This window comes from Poeciliopsis prolifica, unplaced genomic scaffold, assembly GCF_027474105.1.
Source record: "Poeciliopsis prolifica strain line A6 unplaced genomic scaffold, Auburn_PproV2 SCAFFOLD068, whole genome shotgun sequence".
Lineage (NCBI taxonomy): Eukaryota > Metazoa > Chordata > Actinopteri > Cyprinodontiformes > Poeciliidae > Poeciliopsis > Poeciliopsis prolifica.
Window position 1 is genome coordinate 1,296,505 of NW_026562443.1, and position 17,405 is coordinate 1,313,909.

Consider the following 17,405-nt stretch of genomic DNA (forward strand, 5'->3'; position numbering starts at 1 on the left):
CCTCCTGGGGCTTCTTATTGGTTGGAGTGGAAATGAGGGCTGGGAGTCAGAATCCCAGGTTTCCAGATCCTGCTGTTGTTGGTGGGTTTCAGTGGAGGGTATGGCTTGTAACGCTGTTTTATGCATACACAAGGTAACCTTTTAGTTTTGATTCTTCTTTATATATATATATATATATATATATATATATATATATATATATATATATATATATATATATATATATATATATATAAAAAACAGACCATTGTCCTTGCTGTTCTCCTGGGATTCAAACAAGCAGTAGCCTTTATAGCTCTTCATAATCCCCATCGTCTCTTTTGACGGTGCCGGTGCCTCCACCCAGAAAGTCCTCCAACTCGTCCACCTCCGTTTTCTTGGAGCGAGATTTCTTCTTCTTTTTCTCCTTGTCGTCCACCACTGGCACGTCATCTTTTTCCTTTTTCTTGTGTTTGTGTTTCTTCTTGCTCTTCTCTTCCTCCTGTATACAAGGCATGACATTTGGGAAAAAAAGTAATGAAAAGTCTTTAACAATATAAAGATGACAATTGTTTCTAATCCTTATCCCAACATTAAAAAGCTGGTAGTTTCAGAAACTAGCTCATTCAGCTCGATTTATTAATAAAGATTTTTTTTAAGATTATTTTTCTAGGTTTGGATACTGTGTAGCTGTTATGTAACCATAGCAGGGTGGGCTTCTTTTTATAAGAGGGAGCATCTTAATGGCATCTGAAAAGCTCAAATTCTGTCTGAACTACAGCCACAGATCCCAGGTGTGTAGAAAGCGAGGTGAAGGAAGGTGGAACCGTCTTCTCTGTGGATCGTACCGGGGAACCTGAGCTCTGTTGACCAGTCAACACAAGCAGCACACTGAGGATTACCTTGCTGGATTCCTCTGATAACGTTGACATATTTCAGCCTGTTTTATTATATCAAATACAGCAGAAGACACAGGTGGAAACTTTATAAAAATATTCTATATTACAAGAAATGACCACAAAGCTGGAGTATCGTCCTCCATATCAGAGAAACCTGTCATAATCAGATCTGCTGTGTTAAAGCCTGCAGCATCACCACTCAAGTATTTTTCACTGAATTAAATTTGATTGAAACAAAGACTGGATGGATTGGTGTGAAACTTGGAGGAAATATTTGTTGCTTATTGTGATTCCATATCTCCACCAGAGCAACAATAATTTTAGTCACAATAATGACAGCGACTAGTATTGACAATCTAAAGTACAGCTAGATGTGTAAAGTTGAACTCAGATGTACATCAGATAATCTATACTCTATTATAACATCAGTACCTCCTTGCTTTTCTTCTTCTTCTTCTTTTTCTCTTTGGATTGCTTGCCTTCTTTTTCTAGAAGAGGACAACACACACATCAGAAGAGGTTATTCGATGACAGATGAAGCACATCAGAGGTCAAAATCATATTTTATAAAAAATGCCTCCGATGCAAAAATTAAGTCCAGGTACTAAATGGGTGTCCAGAGTTATTTGGAGCAACTGCCTGAAACACCTACACTGCTCATCTATATTTCAATCGCCGTCTAGCACTTCCTGTCGCTGACACTCCATCAAGATGGTGGTGAACAGATCTGTGAGAATCACTGGTTTCTATAACAGCCAGTTCTGATCTGTTTCCATGTACTCATTTCTTCATCTATTTTCATTAATATTCCATTAGGATTATATCAGTTGAAAAAGTTCTCAAAATGAAAATATTATTGTTTATCACAATCATTTTTGAGACTATCATCCTGCAAAAATGCTCTTACGGTGACAGGCCTAATCACGCAGTTCATAAGAAGTTGTATGTTGTTAGAACATAATGAATCCATAACGATTCTGTAAAATCACCAACTACAATTTCCCCCAAACGCTGCATACATAGCCACTCCAAGTAGGCGGGGCTTGTTGCTCTAATAAGGTGGAATCATCTCCTCTGATTGGCTGACAGATGATGAACGCTAGTCCCCTGGCTGATGTATGAATGTTTACATTTAACTGTTTACATCCATCGCTGCCATGATTTCAAATTAATTTTTGCATGAACAAACTCATCAAAAAACAGCAATTTTGAATTTGTGTTTTTTCAAGATATGTGGAATATCTAAAATGTTTTGGACACATTTGTGATAAAAACGCAGCAACTGTCAGGACAGCCAGGACGGAGCAGAGTGTCATGAATGTCCATGACACTCTGCATTAGCATTGTGGTTGACTCGTGCTATACAACCACAATGCTAATGCAGACGATGTAAACCTGATCTTACTGGTTATAATGGCAATAATTAGACTGGCACTGTCATTAAGTAGGTAATACTAAACAACTGGTGTTGGTATTGGTGATAAAGAAATGTTGAAGAGTACACTCTTAGTAAAAAACAAGAAGAAAGTAACGACAGCATTTTGTCAGCTCAGGTCTGAGCATTATGACACCAACAGATAGTAAACTATGGAAAAAAGATCAGTGAAATGACAGGGAAACAAACTACACAGCTGTGTCCTGACTTACCTTCCTGGTCCTCACTGCTGTCCTTTGCTGCTCGAGGTTCTTCTTGGATCCCCAGGCCAAACAGGTCAGCGTCATCCTTGGGTTTGAAGGAAATCCCAGTGGGCTTCAGCGGAACCAGAACCTTGGATAATTGCGTGTCCTCGTCAGAGAGGTCAGACAGAAGCTCATCTCTGACCGGAAAGATATCCTGTGTAAAATCAAAACAGTCAAATAACTATTGTCACAGGGAAATTTAAATTCAAGTCAGTTTTTAGGGGGTTTCAAGTATGATTAATAGGAATATACAGGTAAGATAAATCAAAAATATGAATAGTTTTTCTACCTCTCAAGACATAAATTAAATTTCCATAGCAGAATAAAACTTAAATTATAAGTACAATTTATTGCAGATAAATATTTCTTCGCGCTATGTTTAAAAAATGTTTTTATTATGATTATTTTTACACAAATATAGACATCTCAGAAGAATATATATTCATTTTTATAATTTTAAGAATAGAAGTTAAAATTGTAATTCTATGGTGGGTATTTCTTAAAAGTAAGTTTTCTTAATGTAGAATTTATGGCTCTAAGCAATTCTCATTTAGCTGAACTGAGGGCTGCAGACCCTTGATTTAGATAAATTACACTCTGTTTTTGTGAATTTGCTTTTGGTGACCTTTGCGATTTTCGGGGTGTCTGATGCTTCCGACTCAAAGTCCGGGTCATCCATGACAAAAGAGAGCATCTGCTGGGCCACAGGAGCCTCGGGGTCTGTATCAGAGTCTTCTGCTCTGGGTGTGCTTCCCTTTTTCCGGGCCTGCTGTCGAGCTGGCGGCTCCGCTGCTGGAGTAAGGGTCAGGGAGATTGGTGCTGTGGTCTGGACTTTGAGCTCAGGAACTTGAGAAGTCACCTTTGCTTTTGTGAGCTGAATAACTGGCCTGAAAGAAGAATACAAGCAGATGACTGAACTTCTGTTTGTTCAAATGAAAACTTAAATGCTTATCTAAATTTACTTCTTATCTGTTCTGAGCTGGTTAACATCTAAACTAAAAGTCCTAGTCATATCTGCATGACTGCTTGTTTTTTTCTGCAGAAGTGGTTATTATTCCTATATTTTATCTGCATTCTCAGGAACCGTCAAAGTTACATGCAGATAAAAAGTCGCTGCCAAAGATGTACAGATCCTGTCGCATGTTTTCAAATTAACTCTTAAAGCTACAGTAGGTAACTTTGATGAAAATAAATTTTGGGGGGGATATTTGTTAGATATGGTATGAGACATCTGGTTGAGAAAAAAAAAATGAAAAAAAGAGCTCCTCTAGCTTCACCCACTCATCACTAGGTGATCTGCTATGTTGCAGCCGGTGCTGGGTGTCATTAATGCTAATGCTAGTTAGCATGATCACCAATGATGGTACATGAATGTTTTTCCTGTTAAGTCATTTCTTGATCAAGAGCACTTTTAGCAGGGGTTACATGAAGTGACTGACAGCACTAAGCCCCTCCTTCTAGCTCTGATTGGTTGTTTTTGACCAGATTTGTGGATTTCTCAGACTGCAATAGTAGTTCAAAGAGGTGAACTGTCACAACCAGAGATGCAAATGTAATTTTTTTTACTGGCCACTCAAACAGTTCAGTGTTTTTCTTTTTTGTGTGTAACGTGTACCTTGATGACAAACCCCTTTGCAACACTGCAAGTGTTACTGTTCCCATCTTGAAAACAAAGTGGATGTCAAAGAAACTGCTGGAGAGGTCTTTTCAGAGTTTTATGGAATATAAATACACTGCTTATACAACAACATAATTATGCCAATAATAAGACCAGATATCCATGTTAAATAAAGAGCTCTTCATTAAAGTAGCAGCTTGAAAATAAGTCTTCTAATCATTTCCTGTGTTGAACATTTCCAGATTCTGGCTACAACTCAACCAGATATTATTTAGTGAAGATCTGTTTCTAGTCATTATTAAATGGTATTAATTATTGTTATATGTGGTGAAATTCATCTTCAATAAACACTTCTGTATTTGAATAAATTCTGTGGTTGAATTCTAGCTGAGTTACTGAAAAACAACTTACGCTTTCAGATCAGGTTCGCTGTCCCAGTCATGGTCCTGTGTGACTGTGGGAGGCCCCTGCTCAGCCTCCTCCTCATCGCTGGTCAGAGAGATGTCCTTACTGTGAGGCCGGGCCTTCACCTGGGGGAGGTTGGGCTCGCTGTCGTCAGGATCCAGCTCATCCTGGTATCCGGAGACCATCGGGTTTCCTCGGTTTTCTCCATCACTGTGTTACAACGACAGGACAAACCTTCTTCACACGATGTTCAAGCATTGAACGCAATGATTTCACTCAACGCCACCATTACAAGCTGCAACCCAGACAAACACAGTCATTATGGGGACAGAGCAGAGATGTTGATCCAGACAAGTGTTTGTTCATCATATGAACAAACGCTATGGAGAGAAGCCATAGTGTTAATAGATCTCACTGAAATGTGAAGCTTTGATCTTTGCTTTAACATACGGCCGAAACTCAGACTTTGGTAAATCAAAACTGATAGTAATAAGTTAAGTGAGTTAAGTAGGTTTTAACTCAGGGATAAATTGTGTTGTTTTTACAGCTGATGTACGTAGGCCTGACCTGGACGATAAATTGTCCCAGTAATTATTGTGATAATCAATAATATTGTTGTTTTGAGTCAATTTTCAAGTAATATAATAATGCAGGTTAATTCCCTCAAAGCCGAATGAAACCTAATTTTCTAAAGAATAATTTTCAGTGGAAATAGAAGACATTTTAAATATCCAAAATAAAACATGACAACCAAAACCGATGCACAAAGTGAAAATAAAGCCACAGAAAATGGATTATGAAGTCTGTAAATGAAATTCCCTTCAAAATGATTAATCATTAAAATGGAAATCATCAAGCTCCTTTTAACGGATCATGCAGTTAATTGATTGTTTATTATGACAGACTTACCACTCCCATCTCCATTCACCAGTCAGATCATTTAAAGTTCTGACATCATCAGTGATGTCAATGTCAAATGAATATGTACAGCACATTTAAAAACAGCAGTTCAGATCACATTCATTTTTATCACCATTAAAACTTGTAACATTTTAATCCAGACATTTCAACAGAGGTTTTACATAATGCAGATGCATTGTGGCTTTTAATAAAAGTAAAGATAATTTCTTCATAAACAAACAACTAAATGACCGGTTTACAGTATAGACTGTCTGCCCTTCAAAGATAACAGGCCATGCACAACATTTAAATAAAATCTGATTACTGTAAATTCTACACTATAAGCTGCTACTTTGGAGTTCATTGGGTTAATGTTTCTTTGTTTTTTTAAAAAAGGGAATTTTATTTTATACGAGTTAGTTAGAGGCAATAACGTTTAATCCAAGCTCATTTAAAGCCAGTGAGCTTCTCACCTGTCGCTGTCCACAGCTGCAGCCGGGGCGGGTTGGGGCACCTTGCTCTTGGAGGAGACGCTCTCTTCCAGGAAACTCTTGTCCAACCTTTCATCTGGCACAAAATCATCCACACTCTGCACCTTAGCGGGACACACAGGGGCAGGAGGGTCTTCTGAGGAAGACATTGGGACAATCAAGAACATGAGCTGTACTGCAGTTTGTCCCAGTGTTCAAAACTTCCCATCACAACATTTCCTCATCTAGAACAAAGCCTCAACAAAGCTGGAGAAAAAAAAAAATCACATGACATTCCAACCTCAGTAAGGCCTTTGATTCTTAGGAATGCTCTGCATTTTCTAACTGCCAACTCGGAAATCTCATGACTAATTACTATGGTTCTCTCATTTATGGCTAAATCCATTCATATTAGGATTTAAAAATACTTATGTATACAGAAATAAGGTAGGTTTATACAGATATATGTTGTCAAAATCTAATCTGGCATTTATATTATGTTTCAGGGTAATTGGTGAGGCACAATCTGTACAGAAAACACGTAAGGTTTCCTTTACGGGAATTAATCTAAAACTGAACAACAAAACACAAGCATGTGTGGTGCCTTGCAAAATTATTCAGATCACTTAAACTTTGATAAATGCTGACATATATGTTATGTTTTAGACCAAAACAATGAAGTGGACAACAGCAGAAAGCCACAACTGCAAAGATCTGCTGGTCAGGTGGTAGATGACAAAGGATGATGAGGAAGAAGAAAGAATCGTTGAAAGCCAAGAAAAGTTTTGTTTGCATCCAAGCGGGTCCAGAATACAGAAATAATCTGTTAGAATATAGGTTAGGATATAAAGATGTGAATAAGGTATGATAAAGTGAGACAAAATAAATCTTATGCTTACAAATGTTTTGTATAAAAACCAAAAAAAAAGTCCCACAGTTATTTAAAATTTTTTATTCAAAATAGATCATTATATTAGGTCAGGTCTTGTCAGGAAATATCTGAAAATAAATATATTCTCAATCAGCAGTGATGCGAATATTCTGTTCTTCCATAATTATGAATCTGACATGTCATTTTTAAACTTAACGGAAAAAATATCCAGTCATAAAATGGATACTACTCCTACGTCCTTTTATCTCATCAGAGATGCGCCTCTCCTTTACTACGACAAACATCTTATTTGAATATAAAATATTACACTTCAAACGCAACTTAATATGCAGGTATATCTCAGCAAATTAGAAAATTATAAAAACCTTCCATATTTTCTGCCACTCATGTCAGAACTAGATAGGAACGGATGTGCATGAGAGATTTTCAAAGCCTTTCCTTTAGCACTTCCTGTTAGATAAGATGGAAATCAAATTAAAAATAAGGTTTCATGTAAATTTGATAAAGATGACCATTTATCAGTAATCCTGGTATGTTCCTTCACTCTAATAGAAGTAGATTATTCTTTGCTGTGCATCCTTATATTTGATTAATTCGGCTTATTTATATTATTTTTAATCAGTACTGAGGGCAAAATTTGATTAATAAATGTCTACTTTATCAATCAATAATAGGTCAATGCAATTTTTCTCTGTGGATAATATGTTCTAATTTTACTGAAACAGATTCAATTCATGGGTGTATAATAATTGATTATTCTACAGGAAAGGAAAATAGATGTGTTAATGTTGAACTGCCCGACATTGATTATTATTATTAAGGATGTACAATGTTAGAAACACTTGGAATTAGAATATCGACCTGTATTTTTCCTTCAGCATGTTGGCCAATGTCATTATGTCTGACCTGAACATTTATTCTCCTGAGACTGCCTAGCTAGCTACATATGACAGTTATGACTGGGATTATCTATTTAGAAACATATAATCTTGTGGAATTAAACCATGCATAAATATGAGTACGAGGGTTTTCTTGTCAGGCCTGACATTCACGCAGAAATGTGCAAGTCAGCAATAAATAAATATCTGAGAATGTTTTATTTCAGCATTAATAAAGCCCAATGTAAATCTTTTTTTTCTAGGTATTAAGAGTTAAAAGATGCAGTTAATCAGCGCTGTGTCAAATCACCTCCTCGTCTTCATAGTGTAGCTCCAGGCTTAGCAGACCAAGAGCTGCATGCCGGTTCCAAGCTATGTGTTCAACTCACAAAATGTATGCTAAAATACTATAAGCTTTGTACCGAGTAGCAGTTTCTAAAATAAGCTCAGCGGATGAGCAGTTCCACCAGATGTTTGCAAATTGCTGCTGCTGCTAGTCTGAAGGAGATGAATGGTGGAGATAAAGGGCAGGGCTGCTAGAACTATTTTAGTTAACCGGGCGATGAACATGAAAAAATAAGAACTGACTCTCTGTTCATTACTTGTTTGTTTGTATCAGTTTTCACAGGTGGAACAGTCAGCCTTGTCAGTTTAAGCAGGGCCAGTCCAGGAATAATCCACTGCTATAGTGAGGAGTGGCTGAGAAGAGCAGTAATGCTGAATAAGCAGACCTGGGTAACTTTGCTCACCTGGTGCAGCAGCAGGGGCCTCAGCAGCAGGAGATGAACCAAACCAGCGGGAGATGAAACCACGTTTCTGGGGGCCAGAGGCCCCAGGCGCAGCTAATGGTTGCTGGTGTTCAGGTGACTGGAGTGGAAGTTTTGCCTCAGCTGTGGGGGAGGTGGCCCCACCTGCCACTGCTGTGGGGGGCACAGGGGAGGACGCAGATACAGATGGAGACTGTGGAAGCATCTGGGAGGGTAGAGGAGGCTGTGGAGTGCTGGGGCTGGAGCTGCCAGTGGAAGCACCGCTGGGGGGGATGATAGGGGACTGGGAGCCAGAGGAGGGGCTCTGACCGTTGGCTGGACCAGGGGAGGCGAAACCTTTACTGCGAGACTCCAAGTTCTCCAAGAAGCTGAAAAGTTCATACAAAACATTTCATGAGAAAAAAAAAAAGAAAGACTTGTCAAGACAACTTCTGTATGTGTTGTCTATCTGACAACAATACGGAAAAAAAATCTTAAGCTTTCTCATTTTAATTTCTAAAACAGACAAAAGAAAAATTATTTTCACTGTGCATGATCCATCATAAAGACCTGCATCCATTTAGACAACACTTAAACATCCACATCAGATGATCCACGTGGGACAACAGCTGTGCTATCAACCATAGTAACATTCAGAGTGTCAGGACCACACTTGTGCTCTATTTTTATCCCTAACACTCAGAGCAGAAACAGCTCCCCCTAGTGGCTCTGCTGCTAATATACAATCAAAAGGGAAAGAAACCACCGTACATCTCATAGTTCTGGTCTTCAGTCTCCTGCTGGACAGTAAGCTCCTCCAGGGTGGCGTCCATGTCCAGCTGGTTGGTCTCCAGTTGTCTCAGGAGGGTCTCTCTCTGCACACACACATTTATTTAAATGTAAATTATCAAATGATTATTAAGATAGTTCATATCTTAATGATCAAATCCTTCTAAAGTTGACTCATCCAACTATAGCTGGTAAAATGCTAAAAGCTAACCTGCAGCTGTAGGAAGGGAATGTTGAAAAACCTGTGCAGATACTTCAACCCAAATCCATTCTTCATAGAGGACTCAGCATAGTGAATGTATGATGATCCCATTGGTCTGTAAAAAAAAACAAGAGTTATTTATCCAGCAGATTTTAGAGTTCATACAGACTGTTATTGTGTCATCTGTGTGCTGCAGAAAGATGCCAGCAGAAATTCTGGGCTAAATCTTTGAGACCCTCGGATGCATTTCAGAATGAGCAGTTTTAAGGCTTCTTGCCACTTTAAAATCCAAATAACCAGCTGCTGGCCACGCCCTACTCCCCCAACTTAATGTTAACACTTGAAAAAAAGCTTCAAACAGATGTGCAATCATACAATCATTCAACTTTGAAAAGCAGATGTGGAGCCTCCTGAACAACCAACAAGAATGTAGCAAGTTGTTTCTGGATAGTGTGTCGACCACAAAACACTTGTCTTATCCAGCAGCCATTGTACAGTGCAAACAGCAGCAAAACCAGCTGATCAAACATGCTGGATCTTCTAGGTTGCTAGAAGCTGTGTTTGGATGGGGTTGCTAGGTAACAATGCAATGCTAGCTGACCGTGACTGAACAATTGGAAGGTTTATAAAACGGCTCATTTTTCAAATCCCCCAAAATATTAAGATATTCCCAGAAAAGAGGTTGTGTGTGTTTTTTTAAGACACCCAGCTGATTTGAGAAACAGCTGAGTCCCAAATGGAAGTATGAAAACATGCCAAATGTTTAATACAATCAATCAAGCATCTGATGTTCTCCAGATCTCCTAGCTCTCAAAACATTACCTGTTTAGTCCTGCAATAAAATCTCTTATATCATCAGGGAGAATGACACGATGTTCCCCCATGTCCCTGTGGTTTCCCAAGACACACACTGGCACATGGGTGGGTACTTTAGGCAGTTCTCTCAGGATGTAGTTGAAAGTCCTGAAATTTACAGAATCCCAGAATAACATTATTTAACAGGTGAGAGCAAGAAAACAAAAAACCCTGAGCAACACTAAGCTTGGGACTGAAGATCAACATGTCAGATTGACTTTATATATTCTGGACCAGATACAGCAACCTGACATATGTACCTTTGTGTTTTACATATGTTACATATGTTCATTTAATTAAATAACTGAATTATTTTTACAAAATTTGTATGTCAAGTTCTTTAGAAAACTTGTGAGGTATTGGAAACTTATTTTGACTAGTCAGCAATGGAAACCAAAGAAAGCAGCAGTAAGAGAAAACCTGAAAATATGACTTTGCTTTTTCTTTGACACAATATGGATAATATTCCGAAAACTATTAAAGAGTTTAAGTAATTCACTATGTGAATAGCTTACAATAGCTTAACAATATTCTTGTCATTCTGGACTGTTCAGAAAATAAAGTAAACTGAAGCCTTTATTGTCAATATTTTAATTGATACTTCGTAGCTCAAATAAATGGTGACAGGGTGATGGACAATCTATGAATTATCGATAAGAACTGTGAGAAAAATACAACTGACTAATCATTGGATCATCTTATTTTAGCTAAAAATAAAAAAATATTCAGATTGATTATACTTGATCTGGAGCATTTTGCCCTGAAAAGAGTCATAAAAACTTTACTCCATAAATGCAAATAGCAACATGAAAACACTGAATGTTTTGGACAAAGGAACCATTTTAGAATTAGTCAAATGAAAAAATTGTAATATATAGATTACTCAAGCTTGGATGCACCACTGCTGACCAAAAACAACTAATCAGAGCCAGGAAGAGGGTCTTACCGCTGACAATCATCCTCGTGCATTTGCTGCTCAATGTGTTAATGACAGAGAAATAACTTGACGTTACAGGGAAACTGTTTATCCACCCCCATTGGTGGCTATGCTGCTAACCTGAGCATTCATGACAGGCTGTGCTAGCTGCAGCATGACAGAGGGGAGGGCATGAGCAGCACAGACATTACGACCTGCCTGCTGGTTCTGATTTATTGTTTCCAGTTAGCACTGAATGAAGGCAAAGGAGTCGGATTTTTCACAGATTATCCATCTCATACTAAGTTGTCACAACATGGTGACAGTTTCAGCAAATATGTAAATGTGTTATCAAAGTTAGCACTTCAGAACTTCACATGATTCAAACACAATAGAGCCATTTCTGTTCCTGCAGATAATCACATCAAAGAGTTCTCTGACTATGGTGACTCACCACTGCTTTGTTATGTCAAACATCATGATGACACCATTGCAGTTCTTGTACACATCCAGAAACTCTGCATCCAGGGCTACCTCATCTGACTGCAACACAAACATTTAAAATGATTTAACAATCACACATCCTACTAGTCAGTCTGTCCACATGACAGCTGTGTGATAATCACCTCTTGTGGCTCATTCTCCAGTTTCAAGTTGTCTCCACGCCGTTTGCCTTTTCCTGAAAGAACAAAGACACAAGTTAAGACAATAAGAGAGGGAAGTCAACATAAGGCTTTAAAGTCTTCTGCCATCTGTTAGCTTGCAAGTGTTTCATCGTGACCAAAGCAAGTGCAGCAATTCATCCACTTTTCTCTGTGAAAAGCTCCCTGGTCACACTAGACTCAGCATCAAGTCAAGGCTCACACACAGCAGATGTTCAGCCTCTACGTGGCAGAAAAAAAAACTAACACAGCAGTCCTGAGCACAGCAAAACCTCAACTCTATGGACTTTCAGATTAAAGTGGGAGGAGCTAGGGCACACCCAAAGCACACACGGGTTTCTATGCATTATAGTCGCGCTCACCACCACCTTCAGGAAGAGGGTATTTTTGGCCTGAGTTGAGTGCAAGAGAAGTGTAAGAAAGACAACAACAAGATTGAGGACAGAAACGAACCAGCACACTGAGCATGTTTCAATAAATCATCAACATCTCATGGCTGAGTTCCCTCAGAGAAAATGCCTCTGAACTGATGTCGACACTTACCTTTGTCCACCACGTCCCACACCTCCACCTTCACCACGTCATCAGTGGCTGAGCACAAAACAAAGATTGGACTCATTAGTATTGTTTTAAAGAAACAAAGGATTACAGAAAGATGGGTTTTAGGTGACTTTAATATGAATTAACTATACTGGAGCAGGAACATGTCCAATACAGACACATACAGACCAACAGCCTCTAGGGAATACAGTCTGCTGTTCAGTTAGTGATGCTAACCATGCTAAGTGCTAAAAAAAAGGCACGAGACAGTTTAAAATTTGATATGTCTTATTTAGTTTTTTTTTTTATTAGTGTATGCCTGAGTAAGTGAGTAGGGTTAAGTCATTGCTACTGATCCTAATATAAATAATTCAAGAGTGATCATGGTAGAAAACACGATTTAGCTGCTGCTGCTAATTAGAGCTCTGAAGGAATGGACAGGTGACAGCTTTTCAAGTTCTATTCAACAGTACTTTATTGATCCAAAACAGAAATTAAATGTGTATGTCTAAATCATTTAACCAAAGAGTTATTGTAGAAGGTGGTGCCTGTGGGTAGCAAAGATCTCCTGTAGCAGTCTGTATAACAACAAATTTGAACAAGCCTCTGACTGAAGACACTATTTTTCTATGACAATCTTATGAAGAGGATGGTCAGGGTTGACCATACATTTCTTTTATATTAAAAACTCTGAGAAACAAGTACTACTCACAAAAAGTCAGGGATGAACTCCAGGATAAACCTAAAAATTCCAGGTTCTCTTAACCTTCAGTGCACTTGGCCAGCTGTTCAAAGTTTCAGTACTTTTTGCACAGCTTCTCTAATGAGGAGCTTAATGCCACAATCCATCAAATGATCAATACAAAAACTAAATTTACTTAAAAAAACCCTAACATTTAAAAAAATAAAAATAAATTGTGCCAGGATGTGGTGGTTCGTTGGCTGTATCACAATGATCGGATTTTGCGAAACACTTATTTTGCATAACAGGAATGATGGAACTGCATGTTTTTTAATGTCTTATCATATGAACAAACTTATTCACATGGGATTTTAATTGCGTTACTTAGTTAATGGAAGCTCCCCAATTGCAAAACTGTGTTTGTTTTGAATTTGAATAGCAAAAATAATCAAAGTTTAGCACACATTTGCAATGGAAAAACAACTGCAGATGATGGTTTTTGTTTCAATACATCAAGATGAGGAGATCGCTGCTGCTTCTACTGAAATGACCCACTTTCATCCTACAATACAATCAGTGTGAACTTTTTCTAAATTTCACCTGAAAACTAAATAACCCAAACTTGTTATGAATAGTGTCCCATGATTCTGTGAAGGATCTCTACTTGAAACAATAAGCGGTGGAGAGGGAAAATCTATCCTGGGTAAGGAAGAAACTAACACTCTCTAAATGGTTGTTAGCTCAGATGACCTGTTGACATGTTTTACCTTGATATGGAGCCACTGGAATAAAGCACCAGGCACAAACAGCAGATGTCAAAAATTGATCCCAACAGAAAGATAGCAAAGGCAGCATTCTGGAAATAAAAACGATCTATGATAGTCAGAGACGACGTGACTTACTTTTATAATTCCAGTGAATACTTGTGACCTGGATCTCCTGAGTGGGAATGTACTCCTCCACAAACTTCTTCCCCTGCAGTCGGTGCCATAAAGTACTCTTTCCAGTATTTCTGTCTCCTCTGATAACTATTTTCACTTAAGTGGGGGAAAAAAAAAACAAAACAATCATCAAGGTTGTTGTAGCACAGATTTGGCAAATATGTAAACTTTGCTCACATATTTGACACATTCATCTTACTGTTATATTGGACCCCTTTGGCGAAACGCCTTTGCAAACTTTGGTTCATGGACTGCAGTCCTGCTGGAATGGTTTTCTCCCGGAGCTGCCCTGGCTCAGATCCCACCAGCTTTTTCAAAGCTGAGAACATTTTTGAGGTCTCAGGAGGTGTGGAGGGGAAGTAAAAACACTGAGACGCCACTTAATGAGGTTTCTTTTGTAAGAACAGAAGGAGCAATGTAGAACCGTGTCCTGATAGCTGAGAAGTTAGGGCTCCATGTTTAGAAAGAGGTCAAACTAATTATTATGGATCAAGTTTGACTTCTGTTAAATCTGACTGGATGTTCCTTCTTGGTCATCAGTGGTGGGGATCAAGAACATCGTCATCTATAATTAGAAAAAAAAATTGTTGGTAATCACTGGTTATCACTTTAAAGACAAACCAAACTATTTGTCTATCAGAGGTCTTTTCAGAGTTTTTGATCTTTCAGGAACTGGTAGGTTGCTTAGAGCTACAGATTACTGCAGTGCTTTAGAAAAATAAAGATCTAGGCATGAAAGTTTCTCTAGTGTACATCAGGCCAAAATAAAAGGCTCAAATATATAGACACACTTGTATGTTTATATCTGAATGGACATTTGTGCACCAGTTCTTTCAGAAATGTCAGGGGTAAATAAAATGGGGCAGTTTTCTGGACTGGATCCTTTGGGTTCCTCCTGAACATCCTGAATAATTTCCATTCATCCAAATTGAATAGTTTTAATCTTTGTCATTGTGGTGAAATATCAAAATCACTTCATATACAGCTGTTTGAACTGGTAATCATGAGTTGTTCAGAAATGACTCAAAAATACTGTTCCAGCTGACGTAAAAGTATAATTTTAATTGTCAAACATTGAATAGATTTAAGGGCAATTGGGCAACCCAAGGAGTGGTGTCAAACAAATCGCTTTGTTTCCAAAGAGAAATCATAAGCTGTGGTCAATCATGATCACAAAGAAGTTAATAGACATTGGTCTTGTCAAGTTTATAAAATTCTAGCACCTCAGTATCACTTACTAAAAGTTGTAGGTGAATATGTGCATATATTTCAACCTGTATGTAGAATTTTGAAAATTCACAGTAAAATCAAACTGGGACCCCAATTTCTATTTTTAAAAATCATAGAAGATGCATAATATATAATTATTTCACCTGCAACTCCAGTAAAACCAATCATGAAGATGAAACAGAATATATGCATTCTAAAGTTTCATGTATTTTTCCATTTTGGCTTAATTTTAATTTACCAATAAAAGTATTGGTAAAGAATGTGTGGCTTTGAAAACTGGAGGTCAGATTTAAATAATCTGGGAGTCAAGTGAAGACATTCATTTGTACATCAAATGAATGTTCCTGAGTGAGACTGAATAGCAATCATCTCTACAGTATCATTGTTTGTAATTATATAATCACGATGGCCTGTCTGTATGCAATACTTTAAAGCTTCAGTTGTTCTGTACTCAAACTCTGCAACCAAATATTTGTCCTGATGTGTGGATTACTTTTGTTGTCCTTGATTCACACACCTGAAATAAACTTAGCGACCAAAGTGCTAATACAACTTAATATTAGTGGGGATGTTCCACAATATAGGAATACAACACTTTCATTTATGTCCTTGCATCATGCAGCCTTAAAATATACTTTCTTTTCAACTGCACATCCTATCTATTACCAGAGGAAAATCATGATGAAAAACGTTGTCCGTGTCAGTGGTCAGGAAGAAAAGAGCTTAAATGCCTGGATGTGTAGCTGCCACTTCACAAAAATGACATCATGGCCTTTCGTTCATTCATCCAGATTGTTTGCATTGATTTTTTTTTTCAAACATTTTAGAAGATCAACCAAAGCAAATAAACCAAATTGATATATATTTTTGCTGTATGTTAGCCAGAAGCCAGTTGCCTACTTCTGTCACACAAAGGACAACACATGAGAGGCTCAGCCGGGTAAGATGATGAGGTCAGCTGACCCTCTTCACAGCGGCTCCAGTGACGGTGTACTAGTAGGTGGCTCATTAACCTATGATTAAATATTACAATTTAAGACACATTAAGCTTACGGTTGTGATTCTTTGTCTCTATTTTATAGAAGTAATGTAGAGAACACAATGTCCAGAAAACATCCCATCTCGATCATAGCAATTAACCAAATTAATAAAGTATTCATGTCCATTCATTTTAGAGACACCAACTCAATTTTAACCAGTGCTTAATGCTATGACAGTAAAACACTTTCTCGCCATTATTCACTTTCCTATTTTCACCGTCGTTCAGTTAGCATTAGCTGCATATTCACTTCGCTCCGTTAATTAAGTACTCTAGCAATTATACATTTATGGTTATAAAATCCAAATATGCATACTACGTCCATTACTGGCTTCAAAAAGAGGTGAGATAGCCAAGGTTACTACCTGCTGTTACCCTAGATAAAGGAGGTAACGTTATCCCCCAGCTCAGTTTTAGCTAGCTCTTCCAGCTGATGTATTATTAGCTTAGCGTTTCTAGCTCGCGGCTCCATAACAGCACACAGCAGCCGACCTCAGATCCGCTGCGTCGCCATTAATACTCACTGCTTTGTAATGAGGAGAAGGGCCTGCATCTCTTCATCACAACATCTGTCAGACATCCATCCCGACACAGGTAAAGCAGCCACATTCCTTCGCAAAGACAGCGGGCACGCAGAGCTGGCATCAAGCGTATCGCAAAACTCTGCAATGTCCGATCGGACCTTCAAAATAAAAGCAGGCGTTTTTACAGCGATTTTAAGTTTGAGCATTATAACAGATTGTTGTGGAAATATAACGCTGTTGCTTACAAAACATTAGGCACCACTTAAGTTTATAAGAATGCAATATTATAATGAATTGTTTTCATTTAACTCAGTTATTTAATTGATGTACAGCAATTATTTTTGTTTTATTTACTGTTCAATTTCGCTCACTGGTACAATTTTAATCGAGCAAAACTAAAGTGTCTTTATCTAAACTTCTTATGAGTCATTACGGATAAAGCAATGGGGAGAATCTTCTGTGGTGGTCTGTTTTGCACTAAATCTGAAGAAACCTCTGATTGAAGACAGTCTGGTCTGTCCTTTGTGTAGACCACCTTTGTGTCTCCAGTCTGTTGTG

The 17,405-nt window shown here is 38.1% G+C and overlaps 1 protein-coding gene across 4 annotated transcripts; it reads right to left on the minus strand.

The window, feature by feature from the left end:
- Nucleotides 1-248: 248 nt before the first annotated feature.
- On the minus strand, nucleotides 249-16,969 carry rabl6b (RAB, member RAS oncogene family-like 6b). Of its 4 annotated transcripts, none has more exons than XM_055020575.1 (17): nucleotides 16,848-16,969; nucleotides 14,254-14,619; nucleotides 14,016-14,150; nucleotides 12,435-12,482; nucleotides 12,254-12,283; nucleotides 11,856-11,908; nucleotides 11,684-11,772; nucleotides 10,281-10,421; nucleotides 9,468-9,573; nucleotides 9,239-9,342; nucleotides 8,471-8,856; nucleotides 5,955-6,105; nucleotides 4,588-4,791; nucleotides 3,184-3,445; nucleotides 2,526-2,712; nucleotides 1,311-1,366; nucleotides 249-481 (listed from the first exon to the last, which is right to left on the minus strand). In XM_055020575.1, the coding sequence occupies exons 2-17, from the start codon at nucleotides 14,381-14,383 to the stop codon at nucleotides 290-292; spliced, it is 2,274 nt and encodes a 757-aa protein (XP_054876550.1). In that variant the 5' UTR covers nucleotides 14,384-14,619; nucleotides 16,848-16,969; the 3' UTR covers nucleotides 249-289. The 4 variants fall into 4 exon arrangements, with proteins under 4 accessions (XP_054876550.1, XP_054876549.1, XP_054876551.1 ...); XM_055020574.1 differs by having other exon boundaries at nucleotides 5,955-6,108; XM_055020576.1 differs by lacking the exon at nucleotides 12,254-12,283 and having other exon boundaries at nucleotides 5,955-6,108.
- Nucleotides 16,970-17,405: the final 436 nt, after the last annotated feature.